A 20045-nucleotide genomic window follows, 5' to 3' on the forward strand; every position below is an offset into this window, starting at 1 on the left:
TAGTCCAGTCAAAGCCGGTCATCCTATGTGGCTCGACCGGCGCTAATATGGACGATTTTGTTAGATATTTCTTAAATTTTCTTTTTTTTTCTTTTCTTTTTTCTAATTTTCTTATTTCCCTACCCTAGTCATCGACCGCAACCCCTTCCCTCGCCTCCCCTAGATCTAGTTAGGACCAGCTAGGGCGTTGAGGCCCTTTGCCTGTAGTTGGCGACCTTCGCCGGCCATCGCCAAGCTCCCAACATCCAACGAAGGGACATAGGAAAAAAAGGAAACAAAAAGAAAGAAAAAATAAGGAAAAAAAATTCAAATTCGCAAAGGAAACGTTCACGTCAAGGTCAGCCATGTCACTTAGGACGGATGGCGCTAACTAGACCGTCATACCATAAATTTAAGACTTTTTGGACAAATGGGTTTACTTGTGCATATTCGATTTTTATCTCATTAATTTAACTACGCAATATGTTTAATTTTTTAAAACAGATATTAAGATCTCTTCGGATGAAATGACTCGTAACAGGGGAGATTAAAAAAAAAAAAATGGATGTCAAAGTATGCAAGCTCTTACGAATAGTTTCCTTCATGGTGGCTTGATCTACGGAGTCAATTTATTTTCTTAAATTGGATTGATCACTAGCATTTCCATGGCCCAAGTGATAGGCCCAAGCCCAATGAAGTCACGCCAGCTTTGATGAAAAAAGAGATTATTGACCTCACCGAATTAACGACTGAAAATGGCGCGCTTAGGTAGATTTCGCGCTTCTGAAATTGCATTGCATCTTCATATCAATTAATTTCATGCTAAATCATATATATTATCGAATTTTCTCTTCGGTTTGGGTTGAGAATCATATGCTACTTGCTAATTGAACGAAATTCGCGACCAAAGAGTTAATTGAGTTGATTAACACACCTGACCTATCATATTACCTCTTCACAAAAATTTGATCGAGGTTAATTAGTCGACGGCGCGAATGCGACTTTTTTGCTCTTAAACTCCAGGACATCCGAAAAAAAAAACAATTTAAAGGATCTACGAATCAAGTGGAAGGAAGGGATTTTATTTTTCTATCCACTGTCGTTGTGGAGCTCGTGATTTTGGGAGGGCAACGGGGGCCGCTGAAGGCTAATTTGGTAATTGAAGGTAAAAGAGGGTAAAGGGCAAAATTGTCAAAAGACGAGGATTGTTAAACTTCGTCTGTCAGAACAAAATAGATCATGAAAAGCTGAAGCGACGATAGTCATCCAATCATATCTCGTCCTTTTATCCTTTTTCCTCGTGCTTGTCTTTTGTCGCTTCGGTTCAAAAATCGGTTAAAATCTCTGGACCCCGTTCCCAGCAACGGTCGAATTGTCTTTCATCTGCGCATAGCGTCGCCTCTTTTGGCGCCCGACACAACCTGTACAGCTTCACTTTTCTTTCTTTTACTACCCGCTTTATCTTTCTTTTTGCCAAATCTTCGTACATCTTCTGTTTTTTTTTTTAACCAGATAAGCATTGCTCGGAACTGGGAATGGGGTGAGATGATCATTTCATAGACTCGCAAAAGCATTTTTCACCGATTCATATAACGGCCGTTAATTCATTACTCGAGTGACGTCGGTTCAAGTTTAACAGAGTCGTAAGCTTTAACATAGAAGTATATATTTTCAGAGGACACGCTTTTTCAATGTCATGGTTAAGGTCGAATGTAGGAAAACATCTTGACTTGGTGATTAAAGCCGACTTCGATCGGTTTTGGAGGATTGAAGTAATGGGTATACTTAGGTCTTTTCATTTGCAGAAAAAAACTGTATTTAAAAACTTTTTTTTGGATTTTCGGATTTTTGGATTACGAAAGACGTTTTCTACGTGCTAATTTTGAGAAAGTTTTTCTTTCCTAAAGCATCGATAGCAATACTACAAGAAAGTTAATGTCATAAGAACTAGGGATATGTGCATTAAAAGTCTTAAAACTTATTGGGAAAGTATAATTGAGTTTTAAAATTTTTAAAAAGTGTAGTCATGTCCTAAAACTTGTCAAATTTGTGCAATTGAGTTTTTCCATTAGCACCGTTAATTTATCTAACGAAAAACACTAACGTGGCATTCTAAAATTAATTTCTCTCTCCTATGTGGCATTTTTACTATGTTATTTTCCAAATCTCATTTAAATTAATTAAAAACCCAAGAAAATGCTAAAATTTAATTTTAGAAAGCAAAAACTAAAAAAATAAAAAGAAGAAGTGCGGCTAGGCGGGGCTTCGACGGTGAGGCTAACCCATTGTTGCCCCCCATTGCCGGCCCCGACCAACGGTGAGCAATCGTCGCCGGCCTCGAGCGATACCTTTCCCGCCCGGCTCACCCGGATCCGGGTTGAGGAAATCCAAAATTGGGAGACACCCGCCCTTGCTTGGGGCCGGCATGCCTTGCTAGCGTTTGTTGATTACACACTTCGAGCTCAAGAATCCATTGGTGCGAGCCGAACTTGCCCTAGAGCTCAACCTAGGTCAAGCAGCCATGTTCACAAGCTCAAAGCTAGAACGGCTATGGCCGAGAGAGAGAGAGAGAGAGAGAGAGGGGGGGGGGAGGAGAGACCAAGGCAAGGGTTGGAGTCGCCCGGTTCTAGCGAGGCTCTCTGGCTCTCACCTAGGGCCTACAAGGTCTCACTTGGGGTTGGCAATGGCCGGCCGCCCCTCGGCCGGGGCCAGCAACCTCCTCCGGCGATGAACGGTGGAGCCTCGCCTCACCAGCGAGGCCCTACCTAGCTACTCTTCCTCTTTTTTTTTTTTATTTGTTTTTGCTTTTTGAAATTTAAATTTTAGCCTTTTCTTGGATTTATAATCAATTTAAATAAGATTTTAAAAAGACAATAATAATAAAAAATACCATGAGGAGAGAGAAATTAATTTTAATGCCATGTCAGTATTTTCCGTTAGGCAAATTGATGGTGTTAATGGAAAAATTTGATTGCACCAGTTTGACAACTTTTAGAACTTAATTGCACTTTTTGAAAGTTTTAGGACTCATTTATTCTTTCGCGATAAGTTTTAAAACTTCTAATGCACATATGACATATTATTGTGTAACTCTAACGAGTATTTGGCAAGAGAGTTTGCTTCTCTCCTTGTGGTCTTAGCTTCAAATCTTGTTGGGAGCATTTCAAGAGCAATATATTGAATGCACCAAGTTGATGTGAGGGAGGGTGCTCTTAAAATCGTTAAGAGAGGTAAATCGGTCGAGGTGCAAAAAGGTTGACTCGGACACTGCCTTAGCTAGGCTAACTAACCCCAATTGAATTGGATTCTAGTAATATTAAACATGTTTAGGTGTGCATGCAAACTGTTGATTATAGCTTTAAATGAATTCTGTTCAATCTGGAATCGCGATTCTCGTGATGCTTGGAGTTTATGCAGGGGCATGGAGACAGGGACGGACGATTGGAGATGCGAGGAAACGGGGCTTGCCTGGCGCTTGGACGGATCAGGCCACTGGGTGGAGCGCCTGAACAAGGAGTGGCCAGGCTGTCGGCAAGCTCCAGGTGCTCGGACGATGCCCACTAGCTATCGTCTTTTGAAGCGCAGTAAGCCAGATGCCCAAGCCCATCTTGGTGGGCATCCAATCCCTGACTCGGCCCGGATTCATAATTCCTAAAACCCTGTTTTCAAGGCTTTTTCACATTATAAACTTGAGGGAATCCTAGAAAACTTTTGAAAAACGTTATCCAAGAGAATTGGAGAGAAGTGTAAAAAAAAATCCTAAAACTATTGCATTTATATTAATTTAGTCCTAAACCTTTTGCATTTGTGCCAATTCAGTCCTAAGCATTTTATTGGTGCTAATTTAGTCGTAAACCTTCAGTATTATTACCAATTCGGTCCTAAATCTTTATATTTATGCCAATTGAATTAATTCGGCCAATTTTGACTGAAAATTGGTGACGTGAACATCGCTTGTCCTACATAGCACGGCTAGCGGTGACTTGGACATTTTTTTAAATATTTTAAATAGTTTTTTAAGCATTTTTTTGGTTTTTTTAGAAATTATTTAAAATATAAAAAAATTAAAAAATATCCACATTAGCGCTAACTATGTCACGTAGAATAATTGATGTCCATGCCAGTGCTTTCCAATCAAAATTGACCTAATTGATTCAATTGACATAAATACAAAATTTTTAGGACTAAATTGGAACTATTGTAAAAGGTTTAGAACTGAATTGATATTAATAAAATGTTTAGAATTTAATTGGCATAAATACAAAAGGTTTAGGATTGAATTGGCACAAAAAAAAAAGATTTAAAACTGAATTGACACTAATACAATAGGTTTATGACTTTTTTGACACTTTTTTCAAGAGAATTAAGAGTGTGATAAAACTCATTTCTTATAATTAATTATTGTGGGTGTATGAGAAAACTCATTTCTTACAATCAATTGTTATGGATTCAGGTATTATCGAGGATTAAGCACCAACAAAAGTTTGAAATTCCCGCCACCGACCTCCTCTCGCGTCCTGTCTCGACGGCGACCTTTTGCGAGCGAGAGAGATGGTTCGAGATCTGGTGAGGTTAATACACTCCGTGAAACGCCCGAGCCACTTTAAGCAGATCCACGCCCTGGTCACCACTGCGTTCCCTTCTCTCGCGTCGTTTCTGGTCAGAAGACTGTTGAGCGTGCCCCTCGTCGACTATGCCCGGGAAGTATTCGATCGAATTCCCCAACCAGATGAGGACTTGTCTAACTCACTGATTTCGATGTATGCTCGGCTTTCTTTGCACGAAGAAGCCATGGAAGTATTCAGATCGATGATACGGAGCGATGTTTGTATAGACTCCTACACGGTTCCGCCTATCATCAAGTCTTGTTTATCTTTGGCGGACTTGGGTTTAGGAAAACAAGTGCATTGTCTGGCGATTGGTCGTGGATTAGACACAGATGCCTTCGTCCAAACTGCTTTGATGAACTTCTATTCCAGGAGCGGTGAATTAGCTTTCGCTAAAACAATTTTCGAAAAGATGGGTACGAAGGATCCCATTGCTTATAATTGCTTGATTTCTGCCTATTCTAATTCGGGTGACGTTTTAGCTGCGAGAAAGTTGTTTGATGAAATGCCCAATAGGTCCACTGCTTCTTGGAATTCTTTGATCTCATGTTATGCTTGCAATGGGGATTATCAAGAGGCATTGAGGATCTTTGAAAGGATGAAGGATGAGAAGTGCAATCCAAATGAAATTACTCTGGCTTCAGTTTTTTCCATCTGTGCTAAGCTTGGGGACCTCAATGCTGGGTTGAGTGCAGAAAAGTTTATTGATGATAACAACCTTTGCCGAAATACGATACTTTCTACTGCAATTATGGAGATGTATCTAAAGTGTGGGGCTGTCGAAGAAGCGCGTCGACAATTTGACAAGATGAATAAAAGAGATGTGGTTACATGGAGTGCCATGATTGCTGGCTATGCTCAGAATGGGAAACCAGAGCAGGCTTTGGAGCTCTTTGAGAGCATGAAGAACGAGAATATTAAACCTAATGACGTAGCACTGGTTAGCATTTTATCAGTTTGTGCTGATTCAGGTTCTGTTGAAGCTTGTGAAGAAATTGGCTGCTATATAGAGAGTCAAGGCATGGCTTCTAATGTCTTTGTAGCATCTGCACTTCTTGATATGTATTCAAAGTGTGGGAATATAAGCAAATCACATCAAATATTCCTTAATATGCCCCAAAAAGACACAGTCACCTGGAACTCAATGATTGCCGGCCTGGCTACAAATGGACTTTCAGAAGATGCATTTGCTGTCTATAAGCAAATGATCAAAACTGGAGGGCGGCCCAATGATATAACATTCGTTGGACTCTTGACTGCCTGCAGTCATGCAGGTCTTGTTGAAATGGGGCTTGAAATTTTCAGACACATGAAAATTGATCATGAGATCGTTCCTCAAATAGAACACTACGCTTGCATTGTGGACCTCTTTTGCAGAGCTGGTAGATTAAAAGATGCCTATGATTTCATATGCGGGATGGAGGTAGAACCAAATGCTGTGATATGGAGCTCCTTACTGAGTGCTTCTAGAATCCACATGAATATTGAGCTCGCTGAGCTCTCAGTTAAGAAGCTGGCGGAGCAAGACCCCGATAGTTCTTGGTATTATGTTCTTCTGTCGAACATTTATTCCAGTACTAGCCACTGGCAAGAAGCACTAAATGTGCAAAAGATGCTGAAGGATAAGAAAGTGCAGAAAGCAGCTGCTTATAGTTGGGTAGAAGTGGATAACAAACTGCATAAATTCTTAGTCGGTGATTCGTCTCTCCCTAGAAATACTGAGGTCCATGGTACTGTCAATGGGTTGGCAATGCAGTCCACATGGGTCGGTCATGATTTTGACTCTAGCCTAGGACTGTAATGTTTCTCACATAAAAGGCTTGAAGATGCTTCATAGCTGAGGCAGCTGGACATCTGGCTGGACTGCGACAAGATCATTTTTCTGCGCAAACAGCTCTTGCTTGCTCGTCTAAGTTGAAGAAATATCTGGTGCTCTAGGAAAATGAGGAACATTGCCTAAACCTTTGAAAAATATTATACACCTCAACTTAAAGGCTGAGATGACAGACAGATATGCGAGAATTGGCCCCCCAATGTTGGTCCGGGAGGAAAGAAAAAGTAGAAACTTGTCTTGGTTTTGGAGCACATGGATTGCCCATGAACATGTATTTAAGTGAATGCTTAATCTCAACCATCCCTTCATTTACGCCAGATGCAGAATGGTGAGGCGATACTTTTGGCATATCAGCAGTGCCACTGCTAATTGTCACAATAGTTGGTTAGCTGCTTAAATTGACGTTCTGCATAAAGCCTGTGAAACTTAAGAGTTCCAAAATTACTTAAGACTCATTATATATGAGCAATCAATCATTTGTTGCTTACATTTTTTTTTCACAGATATGGAGCCGAATTGCTGTGGGTTTACATCATATCAGCCACCATTCAAGGTAATCGGCTCTAACCGTTGCCACGGAAGACAATCGGCGTCTACGTTAGCGATTTGCGATCAAAATCGGCCGGACGAACTCAATTGGTGCAGATATAAAAGGTTTAGGACTGAATTGGCACCAATGCAATAGATTTAGGACTTTTTTTTTTTACACTTTTTCCTTTAATAATTCGCGGCTTTAATGCCTACTGTTGCAAATGTTTTTCAGTCGCGTCCTAAGCAAATGGAATATCCATTCAAATTGATTTGGTCGCTTAGAAATGTATGTCTTATGTTTGGTATTTAGTGGTTTCGTTTTGATAGATGATGGTAATGAAAGTTCCTAAACAATGCAGTATTATTGCCGATGCCTCGAATTTGTGAAAGAAATCTTGTTTTGATTCACCACCCCTTAAATAAGATAAAACAAAATGGAACGAACCAAATCAAACTGTATTTTCGCTTAGGGTCATATTCTGTTCGAATCTCATTTGGGATCGCAACATACACATATTCAAAGGTTTTCGATTTCGTTCGGTTCGGGTATCCCAAAAATCTCAACCGAATCGATCGATTGACGCCCTTTATAATTAGTATTATTTGGTCGAAATTCCTTATGATTTATTAATTTAAGTTTTTGAGTTGGCCACGTTTCTATTACCCATACCATAATTATGTAATTTAAGTACAAACATTGCACGTGGACGGGGGTACATCTGACCGTAAAGTCCCCGGAGGGTTTCTGAACATTCGATTCAGACTCGGAGGAAAGTGCGTGGACGGCGAAACAGACATTTCGTGAAGGGCAAATCCGGTACACCGCTCTAAGCAGAAACAGTCGCTTTTAGTACCAGAACGGAAATTAACGCTGTAATTGGGGGGCATATCCGACAAATGACGCCTGTCTCCACTGTTTTTCCTTTTATCTGACGCAATGCCAGAAGTAAAGTGTTGTCGGCGGGTTCGGATTCTTGGAGACCCTCTAAAACTCGCGCATTATGCAAATGCAGAGACCCCTCCTCTGGCAGATCATCAGAGGAACATTGGCCGAAATCTTTCAAGAACAGCTCAAGAAGAGGCACCCAGAAAACCAAAAAGGCTCTATTTTGCAGGTTGGAATTTGAAATTCACTTACTCCTTGAGAAGTTTTAACGGTCGAGTTTACTGTGGGATTCAATGGCGAAGCCGTCCAATGGTCCGGCGACCTTCTGGACTCAGGCCAATGCTTTGCTTCGCAAGAACTTCACTTTCCAGGTTCGCTCTCTCTGAGTATCTTTTGTTTATGCCGGTCCTTTTCCGCGTTGAGTGGCGGGAGAGTGCGTCGGTTTGGCTTTAGTGAGCCGTGATTAGGATCTTGAATGCCTCTTTTCGTACCTTCTTGATAAGTCTTGGATTAGTTTAGTTGGGACTGTTGTTGGGTGTATTCATTGTCGTCTTGATTGATGGATAATGCACGCAGAACTGATTCTTGCAATTTCAAGTTTTTATTTTGAGTTGCGTCTCCATAAACTTCCTTTTTGGTATATGAGTCGACTTTGTCGTGCGAGTAATGCTTGCCATGTTTCTTTGTGCTCATATTTTAACGGGCTACGGGTATTTCAAGATCTAGTGCTGTATTGAATGGTGCCCATCTTTTGCATTTTCTCTCTTTTAAATTGCATAATTTATTTCAGTGTAACTGCATGAGTCAATGATGCTGTTCATAGAACCATTTGCGATCACAAGTCTTCCCAGATTCCACTAGCATGCACTGGAGTTATTACAAAGAAAAATATCATGCACTACCAATGTCTGGCCTTCTTATCTCCAGTTTAGCCTCGGGAATTTAATCTTTGCTATTTTACCTTTTTGGAATCCAGTGGCCAAATCCTCTTTTGTGCAGAAAGTAGAGAGTTAATTTGAGGCCAATATGACCTTCATAGCTATCAGTATAACTTCTTAAGGGGACCTGGTAAGGCTAAACAGAACATACCCATGCTTTATGTTGCAGTAAGGTCCAACAAATTCAACGAAGGATGCATCTGATGACATTGTTTTGTATTATCCTTTTGCAGAAGCGGAATATCAAGACCAATATCCAGCTCATTTCTTTTCCATTTGTCCTCTGTTTACTCATTGTTCTCATCCAAAGTTTGGTCAACCATGAACTGAACAATGCTGACAATAAGTGTGGCTGTGAATGTATTGATACGAACGGAGATGGGCAGTGTGAGAAGGTGTGTGGGATTCAGTACTCCACCGTTGATCAAGTGGGAACCTGTCCTATACTAAATCCTCCTAAATGGCCTCCCCTATTACAAATACCGGCTCCACAATATCGTGCAGTGAAGACGAGCTTTATACCATTTAATGACTTGCCTAATGATTCCTGCAGAAGGACAGGGTCTTGTCCTGCTACCATACTCTTTACAGGAAACAATCAATCTCTTGGAGAAAGTATATTCACTGACTCCTCTATATGGTTTTTCCTTTCCTTTAAAATGAAGATGCTACCTCATTTGATAGTATGACAGACATTTTTTACTCTATTTTTACTTAATATTTTCAGTTCTTTTGGGGAATATGGTCCCAAATTCTTCTCCTCTGAATTCTTCTGACATTTTAGGCAGCTTAGCCCAGAATGTCCTGGTAGGTTTTGCCTTCGTCTTTGTTTCACGTTATACGAGGATCAGCAATTACCATGTTTTTCTGTTCCTAATGTGGCTTCTGAAAAATTCAGGGTACTGCTTCATTGCCCGACTTGCACAACTATCTTGAACCCGCTTTTTTCTCTGACCAACCTGTGTACACGGTTGAACAGCAGTGCATAGGAAACTCTTCATTTTCTGTTGCTATTCAGGAGTCCTCGATAACATTTCAACAAGGTAGGAAAAATCTTTCTTTACTTCTTTTTGACTTGTCTGAAATGCATTATTCCTCTATAAATAGGTTTGCTGCCAATTTTTGTCATTCTTGAAAAAGGAAACAAAAATAGGGATGTGCATCGATGCGACAAAGTTGCAAGCAGAGGAACTGATTCTGATGGCTAAGAATATACTTACACCCAAGGCACCAAGAAGAGGGAATGGGAACTTGATCGAAAGCAAGATACTCACTTACATGTGTGACTAAAGTGCTCTTTACTTTATGGATAATATTCTAGAAGAGAATATAATGAGTCAATGGAAACCTATCCCGCACTGGTTTTTCTATTCATGCAAATAGAAAAAAAAATGTAAAATCAAGGAACAAAGAGGAAGAAAACGAGATCCATCTGAGAATGCCTATTTAGCTTCACTTCACTTTGTTTATTGTGGTATGGGAAAATTTGCATTCCTTCACAGAGTGCTAAGATAGGAGGTTTACGACCTCAACATGAATTAAGATACCCGGTTATCTTTATTTGTGAAGCAAAGAGAGACAGTCTTTTGAAATACATCGATCCCTAGCTGTGTTATCTGATATCTACCTACCAACTAATTCCTAATAAAAAAGTTTATGTGTAACCCATTAACCTAGCATCTTCTTTGACTCAAAAAGATTGCTCCTCTTACAGTTCCCTGAAATCCAAATGTATGACCTGTTAGACTATATATTGCATATTAGTTTTCTATGAATCCATGCTATTTCTGAGAAGCTTTGTTGATGGGTAAATCAAACTAGAGCAGATTGTTATAAATAAATTGTGGAGAAAGATTGGTGAAGTTCAGTTTCCTTGAATGCACATCAACCTTCAAAATAAAGCTGAATGATGCTTGATTAGTGGTTTTTCCTCAAAAAGTCTTTCTATTGGGACCTTATTTGTAATGTAAAAGGCGCAAAGAATGGTTAAACCATCTGGCTGAGAAGGAAAGCCCTTGAATTGGTTAATTTTTATATACCTATTTATGGTCATAGCCTTCAAAATAAAGGTGAATGATGCTTGATTAGTGGTTTTTCCTCAAAAAGTCTTTCTATTGGGACCTTATTTGTAATGTAAAATGCTCAAAGAATGGCTAAACCATCTGGCTGAGAAGGAAAGCCCTTAAATTGGTTAATTGTTATATACCTATTTGTGGTCATTCCCACGATACCTATCCCTCCTCCCCCTCCAAAATCAAAGGAGAAATAACCTTCACTTTGACAACTGTTTGTCTTTTTGTTGTGCATTTAGATGTAAGTTGTGCACAAGGTTTACTTGTGTGGAGAAACAGCTCCTCAGCAATAAATGATGAGCTATACAAGGGCTATTGGAAAGGGAACACAGAAAGGCAAATTAATGAAATAGTCACAGGTCTGGCTGCTGCTTTTTTTGCTGGCTTCAGTTGCCATTTTATCAAATATGTACTGACAATTCTAATAGCATGTTTTTCTCTCATAGGGTATGATTTCATTAATACAAATTCCAATAACTTCAATGTGAGCATATGGTATAATTCAACCTATAAGCATGATACAGGAAGTAGACCTATGTCATTGGTGCGTGCCGCACGATCTGTGAATCTGGTAATTCTTATTTCGTCCTTTCTTTGGAAGTCATTTTACTATAAGTCATCTTGTATAGTTGTTCAGATATACTAGGTGCAAGAATAATATTCTTGTATAAACTAAAGGAGGAGCTGTTCTACTTTTTCCTGTCAAGGACTCAATACATGCTTTTCTTGAATGTTGTTCCATGTTCTAGCTGTATTACTCTGAGTGCAATTGTTCTTCCATTTAATGATTTTGAGATCCACCTTGCAATTTGTTTGAATAAAGCTCTGTTGACATCCTGAAACCAGGAAGCCTGCTTGAACTTCCCTTTGAAATTGCGTGACTCTTACACGTCACCTCCAGTGCTTTGTGAAGTATGAGTACATAAAAGTGTTTGTCCTAGGGAATATCCAAGGCATGAATTACGAGCATAGATCAATCCAGTTACCATCTCTTAAAAAATTTAGTTTGAGGTTGTTCTCCTGTGAATTGAAGTTCAACAAAGGTTTCTTCTCTTGTATAGTGATATGTGAAATTTAGCATCTTCTTCATGTGCACAACCATTAACTTGTTAGTTATCCTGGTATATGTCTTTCAGGCATCCAATGCTTACATTCAGTTTTTGCTGGGGCCTGCAACAAAAATGCTGTTTGAGTTTGTCAAAGAAATGCCTAAACCTGAAACTGTAGTGAGGCTGGACTTGTCTTCTCTTCTTGGCACACTCTTCTTTACATGGGTTATCATTCAACTATTCCCAGTAAGTGGTTATGATAGTGTACTCATAGTTTCAAATGGCCTGTCCTGTTCTCAACTTTTAACCCATAAATCTCTTTTAGTTAAGGGATTCTCGAGCCTTGACATGGAGAAGGTGGTATTAGACGGAATGAATGGGGGAAGAACTTAAGTGACAAGCTAGCTCTTGTGATCATTTCTTTCTGTTGACTTATGTTTTGGAACTAGATATATGATAGTTCGTCACTCTGGTTCTGAGTGTGCTTCCCTTCGTGATGCAACCTTAATAATCTGGTTTTTTTTTTCTTTTTGTCCACAAATCCTACTACTAGACCCTCCTATTATTCTCAAGCTTTAGCCTCGTCTTGGTTCATGTTTTTTTCCATATCATAACACCTCTCTAAGCCCCTTTTTCCCTTCTTATGATGCAGGTAGTCTTGACAGCTCTGGTTTATGAGAAACAGCAGAAGCTGAGAATCATGATGAAAATGCACGGGCTTGGTGATGGACCATATTGGTTGATCTCCTATGCTTATTTCCTTTCCATATCTTCAATCTACATGCTGTGCTTTGTGATCTTTGGCTCAGTCATCGGTAATAGCTTCTTTCATAGTTTGTTATTTTCTTGCAGTTATTTTAATTGGTCGCAATTTTGCAGGTTTAAAGTTTTTCACATTGAACGACTACAGTATCCAGTTTGTCTTTTATTTTATCTACATAAACTTGCAAATTTCTCTGGCATTTCTGGTGGCAGCATTTTTCTCCAACGTGAAGACTGCTACAGGTTTGACCGTGGTGAAATTGGTTTTATTTAGTTGGTATCTTGTCATTTACCTTATGATTCCAGCTAACATGACTGACAATTTGAATGTGATGACTGCAGTGGTGGGTTATATATGTGTCTTCGGATCTGGTCTATTGGGAGGTTTCCTTTTCCAATTCTTCATCCAAGATACATCTTTCCCAAGTAAGTAAAAGTTACCTTGAAAAGAAAGGCTGAATCTAATTAAAATGCCTTGGTGTTCTGGACCTTTTTTGTGAGAATTACTTAATGAAAATTAAGACAAATGGTTAGTTGCATGATTGATTTCTTAATCAACTCCATCATCCATTCTTTTTTTTTCTTGGAGAGTTCATTCTACTTCCATATGTGTGTGAGCTGCTTGTGTTTTTCTTTTGTTAGCTCCAAACCCCTCACAAGGGGCATTTTCCGCGATAGTTTACATTGCCAGAAACAGATCCTTGGTGGTGCCTGGGAAGTACAAGGTGGTGCCATGGCACCATCTTGCCTGTGGCATGCTGCTGGTGTTGGTAGCCAACAGCAACAACTTAGAAGGCTTATCCCACCAAGTGGGGTAGACTACCCAAATCTTTTTATGACATTGTGTGATATTCTTTATCAAGTATCATGTAACGTCTAAGTACTCTGTCTTTTCCTATATCCTCATTCCACGTTTGTTTAGTCTTCCACCATCACTTTCAACCTGAATATCAACCCACAATCCCGTCTTCTCACTAGAATATTAAAGGCCATCATTCCATGTGTTCAAACCACCACTATATTCTTGCTTGTGAGTAATGTACCTTTTGTGTGAAGACCATGGTTGCTCCTAAGGAATGGTGTTTAATCAGACATATGTTCACACAATGCCCATTTAGAGCAATAGAAGGAAAACTTGATGCATGCGAGATGTCATTTTCACTTTCTTTATGCATCATGTCGAGTTGCATTAGGGGTTACTTTACTGTATGACAGTCTGCAGCCCTTCTGAAATCAGGCCACTTATTTTTTCCTTTTCCTAATCAATTGTGTTAATCTTCTGCAGGAGGTTGGATTATCGTAATGGAATTGTACCCTGGCTTCTCACTGTACCGTGGGTTGTATGAGTTTGCGCAATATTCCTTCACAGGAAATTATACAGGGACTCACGGTATGCATTGGGGTGATTTAAGTGATAGTGAAAATGAGATGAAAGAGGTTCTGATTATCATGGTTGTTGAGTGGTTGGTGGTGCTTTCCGTAGCCTACTATATAGATCAGGTCACGTCATCTGGAAGTGGAAAAAGTCCTTTGTTTCTCTTTGAAAGTTTCCGAAAGAAGCATCCATCTTCTTTCGAGAGGCCTAGTTTGCGAAGGCAAGGATCTAAAGTTCTTGTTCAGATGGAGAAACCTGACATCAGCCAGGAGGTAACTAGTGCATCTCCTTTAGTTTTTTTGTTGTAGTGGAAATAATGCATATTGGCATTGCTTTTAAATACTGGCCCCAATAGGCTTGATAGATAGAGTAACTTGACAATTGCGTCATAGCTTACATGGCAAATAGTGGGCTTATTTATCCCTTTCAAAGGACTTCATTTGTTGTTTTCATCATACGATATAACGGTCTTTAACCTATAACCTACCTATTGTTTTTTACTGCTGATTGTTGGCAGTTGAAGTGTTTCATCAACAAATACGAGAATTTTTCTACATAAAATGAATGGTCTATCCTGGATGTTCTCAAGTTCTTGTGTAGTTATTTATTGTTCGAGTTGACTTGACGAATGTAAGATGATTTTTTTCATTTGCATGAATTTTTCTACAAAGTGAATGGTCTATACTGGATGTTCTCAAGTTCTAAGTGTGGTTATTTATTGTCCTGAGTTGACTTGATGATGTAAGATGATTGTTTTTCATTTGCATGAATTTTTCTAGAGGGAGAAGGTTGAGCAGTTGCTGCTAGAACCAAGCACAAATCACGCTGTTGTCTGTGACAATCTCAAAAAGGTGTATCCAGGAAGGGATGGAAATCCTGAGAAATTTGCAGTTAGAGGGTTGTCTCTTGCTTTGCCACTAGGGGAATGCTTTGGCATGCTTGGTCCAAATGGAGCGGGCAAAACATCTTTCATCAGTATGGCAAGTGCAATTTCTCTCTTTGGAGTAACATAAAGTTTGGAGCATCTCAATGGAGATCTCTTTTGTTAAGAAGAATGTTCAGAGATTGTTGTAAGTTGTCCCTAAAACTCAGGAGACATCATTCTATCTGTTAACAGATGATCGGCCTTACAAAACCAACCTCTGGAACAGCATATGTTCAGGGGCTCGATATACGGACTCATATGGATGGCATATACACTAGCATGGGTGTATGCCCCCAACACGAGTAAGCTGGCATTTCGTGTTGTCTGACTGAGAATTTTACCCCTTCCTCCTTTTCGCCTTCTGATTTTGATTTATTGCATGAGTCCTGAATTTTCCTGTCCATATTAATTAAGCCTGCTCTGGGAAACCTTGACGGGGCGGGAGCACCTGCTTTTCTATGGAAGACTAAAAAATCTCAAGGGTTCAGTGTTGACACAAGTAAGCTTTTCTTTTCTTTCTAGTTCTTTTCTAATGTCTGTGATTCAATAGTTGAAGAACAATATATTTCTAAATTTTCAGCATATTCTCTTTCATCGTCATGCAACTTCCTGTGAACTAGAATAAATACAAACAATTTCCATTGGCTGGTTACAATTGTATTGTATATGAATGTATTAACTGTGCTCCACTTGTTAATTGTCCATTCACTTTGCACTCTCATTTTGTTGATCTAGGCAGTGGAGGAATCTCTCAAGAGTGTCAACTTATTTAATAGTGGTGTTGCTGACAAACAAGCTGGAAAATACAGTGGAGGTATGAAGAGGAGGCTCAGTGTTGCCATTTCACTGATCGGAGATCCCAAAGTAAGTCTTAGACTGTATCTCAATTAGAAAAACCCTTCAAGCTAACACCCATGTGCTAATAATTTTTGCTCCAAATTTGGCAAGGTTGTTTACATGGATGAGCCGAGTACAGGGTTGGATCCAGCTTCAAGAAACAACTTATGGAATGTTGTGAAGCGCGCAAAGCAAGACCGGGCTATTATTCTGACCAGTATGTTTCGAAAACTCCCTCCCCCCCCCCTCTTCTCCCGAGTGTCTCTCACTGCGGACGCTTTGGCGCCCATGCTGCGCACATGTGCATTAGGCTGTGCCTAAAGTTTGAACGTATTAGATGAAGATCCCAATTGGTGCATACATGTGTAGAGAAACTGAAATATCCTGATTTAGGACTCCTGGCTAAATATTCTATGGCCTTAGTTTTTTTTTTTTTTTTTTTCCTTTTTTCATTTTTTTTGGGTAAGATTCCATAGCTTTAGTTATTTCTTCTTCAATGAAGGAATACCTGTTTTATCTTACACTGGAGGCTACATCACTCGAACTTCTTTGCTTATTTTCAGCCCATTCAATGGAAGAGGCAGAGGTACTGTGTGATCGATTGGGAATATTTGTCGATGGAAGTTTGCAGTGTGTAGGGAACCCGAAAGAGGTAAATAATACATGATATGATGTGCCATTGGACTTTTAACTGGATTTTTGCTGTCATTTGAATATTTTCCCCTTTTTCCCTTAAGTCTGCAATACAGAAAAATGTCTGTCTTCATTTTCCTGATGTAGATTCTATATTTGTTTTCAATTTCTTTTTGCATCTACAGCATAAGATATAATTTTCTGAACCCCAAGAAGTACCTGGGTTTTGTTCCTCTCTATCTACTATTTGTCCGCACCTGCATTTAATTTGGGTACCTTAAAAGACACAACTTACTCTGCAAATTCTGTGCTAGTACCCAGTTGGATATCTTTGTGTGACTCGAGGTGACCTTGTTGAGGGGGAACCTTGTGATGGCTAGTCAACCTGATTTGCATGAAAACACCTGAATGTACATTTTTACTTTTTATGGCAGCTGAAGGCTAGATATGGAGGCTCTTATGTGTTCACGATGACAACATCATCACCTTATGAGGAAGAAGTGGAGAATATGGTGCGGTGTCTCTCTCCAAGTGCTAAAAGAATATATCAAATATCCGGAACTCAGAAGTTTGAACTGCCAAAGCACGAGGTCAAGATCGCGGATGTGTTCCGAGCGGTTGAGAATGCAAAGAGTAGGTTTACAGTTCATGCTTGGGGATTAGCAGACCCAACGTTGGAGGATGTCTTCATTAAGGTTGCTCGCAACGCGCAAGCATCCAACGTGCTGTTGTGAGTGTTAGAAAATACCGTATTCTCAACTGGCATACATATTAGCCTGCGTTTAGAAAGTTTCCCCTTTCTGTATATGTATCGATCCCAGTGTTCCGTTTGTATAGCCATTACCTCCTTAATGAAAGAAATGTTTCTGTTGTATTTACTTAGTACAAGTCACATGCCATTGATGTTTTGAATTCCTAAAGGAAATATCCTTTAACTTTTGCCTAATTTTCTGTTCTTAGCATCTAACTGTACCAGAAGATTGATCATGCACTGTGCTTTTCGATCAACATTAAGCATCCACTCCAGCTGCCAAATGGTTGAGACAGTAAGACAGGGACTGGATGAAGATCCTTTGGGAGGTCTTAGAACAGTTACCTTGTATCCAAATAAGCTCCATTGATCGAAGCAGATTACTCTTAAACAGCAATATAAGTTGCAAAGTACGTCATGATCCTATAGAGGGAATCTGAGTTTTCAACCGAATATAAAGTCAGAAAGCTCCAAGAATTCTTTGCCTCGCCATAAGCTATGATGCTCCAGTCATGACAGAACAAATGATTTGGCTGAATTTGGGGTCATCCCAACCAAGAAAAGATGCAGAAGCCATCAATTGCAACACATTCATTGTTTACATTTTTCAAAGCTACAGGGACTTACGGTAGTGTTGTAGCACACCAATTCAGAGAAGTCGCAATTCAAATGGTCATAACTGCACTCTGAGCTACAATGGCAAAGACTAGTTTTCATGTTGTGTTTCTAGTGGAGTTACTGTAAGCTTTTCAAGCCTGTGAAGCAAGCAAGGAAGTTGGAGTTTATGAGCTAAAAAGAGGGAATTTTTCAGTGAAATTCACGAACTGCGGAGCCACTATGCTCTCCCTTATACTTCCTGATAAGTACGGTGAGTATTATTCGCTCGCTACTGAAACACTGATTAGCGAATATATTTTGAGTCACGTCATCAGTCATAGCAGGAAAATAGAGAACAGGAAGCAAATTTCCCCCATGATTTCCCTTTTTCTGGTATGCGCATCATCTTGTGTTGTTCAAATCGAAAAATGAGTAAAACAAACAAAGACTGAACTTTGTGTTTTTCTGTACATGGAGATGACTTTTTCAGGAATCTGAACTAATCAATCTCATGGAAATGATCGCCAAACATGGATTTACTTGGAGATGGAGATTAAACAGCTCGACCCTTTGTTTAATTTGGTTTTCTTCCATATGACTTCCTTTCTAACTTCTATGCAATTCAGGTGAATTAGCTCATATTGTTCTTGGATATGATACAAGGTCAGTATTAATCTTACTTCCTTTTTCCCCCATCCTCTGAAAAAACTTATTTAACTACGATGAAACTGTGGAAGCTATAATCGAAGCCAAATTCCCGTATGAACATGTAGGTTCTAAAGCAAACTTGCTCTCGTTATAACTATTAAGATAAATCTGTCATAGCAGAGCGATCTTTTGTTCAAAAACTGATGATGCATTGCAGAATGATTCTACCTATTTCAGAGCCATCGTCGGCCGAGTTGCAAATAGGATCGGTGGGGCTCAATTCACTCTAGACGGAACTCGCTACAAGATAGTTGCTAATGAAGGGAACAACACACTGCATGGTACTGACAACTTCCTGATCCTCATACAACACCCATCACCATTCATCAGCAGTATCAAATTTAACCAGATGAATCACTTCAGGTGGCCCGATAGGATTTAGCGACGTTATCTGGACAATGAAGAGTTACAGAGAAGAGAGTCATGTAACTTTTGGTTACGAGAGCTATGATGGAGAACAAGGTATCTAGACTTGATTTCAACCCCCAGATCCTCGGTGTATGCTTCGAACTCTTGGTCTAGTATACTTGTTGGGCATACATAGTCCTTTTGCTCAATTGAACATGAAAAGGATGAGTTCCACTCAGCAACCATAAAATCCTGCAACACGGTGTTGAAAGTGAAAAGTGCTTATGATTGCTGTTGCCTCTCTTTGTCCACCCATATACAGGCTTCCCAGGTGATCTTTCTGTCTCTGGGACCTACATGATTATTGAAACAAACAAGCTGGGTGTGAAAACGGAAGCCAAGGCCCTAAACAAGGCCACTCCAGTGAACCTAGCCCTGCACACCTACTGGAATCTTGGTAGCCACAGCAATGGCGACATCCTCTCGCAGACTATCCAACTATTCGCTTCCAAGATCACTCAAGTTGATGAACATCTCATACCCACCGGTGGAATCATAAACATTGAAGAATTGCCATACGGCTTCCTCCAACCACGCCAAATTGGAAGCAGAATAAACGAGCTACCCCATGGATATGACATTAACTACATCCTCGACAACACGGGACACAGACATCTAAAGAAGGTCGCGGTTGTCGAGGACAGCATAACAGGAAGAAAGATGGAGCTGTGGAGTAATCAGCCTGGAGTGCAATTCTACACTGCTAATTATCTGGAGAACAAGAGAGGAAAAGGTGGGTTTGTTTATTCCAGTCATGCAGGTCTTTGCTTGGAGACTCAGGGATTCCCAGACTCTGTGAATCACCGAAATTTCCTTCACAGATTATTAGTCCCGGACAGACTTATGAACATGTAATGGTTTTTTGATTCACGGCAAAGTAAAAGATCTAGACAAGCCGAGAAGGAACAGTTACAATACTTGAAATCTTTATTACATTTTAGATGAGTCAAAGGGAAAAGAGAAAATTGATTTATCTTTCGCATTGGATAGGATATGCAGCAAAGTTTCAAAGGAGATCAGTAATCAAATCTAGTTTGTTTCAAATAGCTAATGGTTGACCTAACAAGCATATTAAATGAGTGCTCCAATAAAAGCATGATTCTCACAAAGCCACATAAAGCAATTCCCGGGAGAGTGTAACAGATACTTCTCT

At 39.7% G+C, this 20045-nt stretch overlaps 3 protein-coding genes across 6 annotated transcripts in view; all 3 read left to right on the plus strand.

Annotated features, from left to right (window-relative positions):
- The window catches only part of LOC115734847 (galactose mutarotase), a 21374-nt gene extending 1438 nt beyond the window's left edge, over window positions 1-19936 (plus strand). The window contains exons 3-5 of the mRNA XM_030665807.2: window positions 18642-18765; window positions 18848-18946; window positions 19155-19936. Coding sequence (XP_030521667.1) covers window positions 18642-18765; window positions 18848-18946; window positions 19155-19747 — 816 coding nt within the window. The 3' untranslated portion in view covers window positions 19748-19936. The remainder of the gene's footprint in view (window positions 1-18641; window positions 18766-18847; window positions 18947-19154) is intronic.
- Window positions 4453-7249, plus strand: LOC115734845 (pentatricopeptide repeat-containing protein At1g08070, chloroplastic-like). Of its 2 annotated transcripts, none has more exons than XM_030665804.2 (2): window positions 4453-6804; window positions 6924-7249. In XM_030665804.2, the coding sequence occupies exon 1, from the start codon at window positions 4531-4533 to the stop codon at window positions 6385-6387; it is 1857 nt and encodes a 618-aa protein (XP_030521664.1). In that variant the 5' UTR covers window positions 4453-4530; the 3' UTR covers window positions 6388-6804; window positions 6924-7249. The 2 variants fall into 2 exon arrangements, with proteins under 2 accessions (XP_030521664.1, XP_048138722.1); XM_048282765.1 differs by having other exon boundaries at window positions 4453-6748.
- Window positions 7895-17184, plus strand: LOC115734843 (ABC transporter A family member 7-like). Of its 3 annotated transcripts, XM_030665801.2 has the most exons (18): window positions 7896-8208; window positions 9009-9390; window positions 9503-9582; window positions 9674-9818; window positions 11087-11206; window positions 11294-11418; window positions 11984-12142; window positions 12549-12711; window positions 12776-12901; window positions 13001-13084; window positions 13944-14305; window positions 14813-15013; window positions 15151-15260; window positions 15373-15457; window positions 15694-15822; window positions 15907-16012; window positions 16359-16447; window positions 16863-17184. In XM_030665801.2, the coding sequence occupies exons 1-18, from the start codon at window positions 8131-8133 to the stop codon at window positions 17160-17162; spliced, it is 2844 nt and encodes a 947-aa protein (XP_030521661.1). In that variant the 5' UTR covers window positions 7896-8130; the 3' UTR covers window positions 17163-17184. The 3 variants fall into 3 exon arrangements, with proteins under 3 accessions (XP_048138720.1, XP_030521661.1, XP_048138721.1); XM_048282763.1 differs by lacking the exon at window positions 11087-11206 and having other exon boundaries at window positions 7895-8208; XM_048282764.1 differs by lacking the exon at window positions 12776-12901.
- Window positions 19937-20045: the final 109 nt, after the last annotated feature.

The sequence above is a fragment of the Rhodamnia argentea genome, chromosome 7 (genome assembly GCF_020921035.1).
Source record: "Rhodamnia argentea isolate NSW1041297 chromosome 7, ASM2092103v1, whole genome shotgun sequence".
In the NCBI taxonomy this organism is placed as follows: Eukaryota; Viridiplantae; Streptophyta; class Magnoliopsida; order Myrtales; family Myrtaceae; genus Rhodamnia; species Rhodamnia argentea.

What these genes read in the sequence shown, in the direction of transcription:
- LOC115734845 (XM_030665804.2), top strand. Translation starts at nt 4,531, where the DNA reads ATGGTTCGAGATCTGGTGAGGTTAATACACTCCGTGAAACGCCCGAGC.
- LOC115734843 (XM_030665801.2), top strand. Translation starts at nt 8,131, where the DNA reads ATGGCGAAGCCGTCCAATGGTCCGGCGACCTTCTGGACTCAGGCCAAT. An exon ending in AGGGTTCAGTGTTGACACAA is followed by an intron (nt 15,458 to 15,693) that starts GTAAGCTTTTCT and finishes TTGTTGATCTAG; the next exon opens with GCAGTGGAGGAATCTCTCAA. An exon ending in GTGTAGGGAACCCGAAAGAG is followed by an intron (nt 16,448 to 16,862) that starts GTAAATAATACA and finishes TTTTTATGGCAG; the next exon opens with CTGAAGGCTAGATATGGAGG.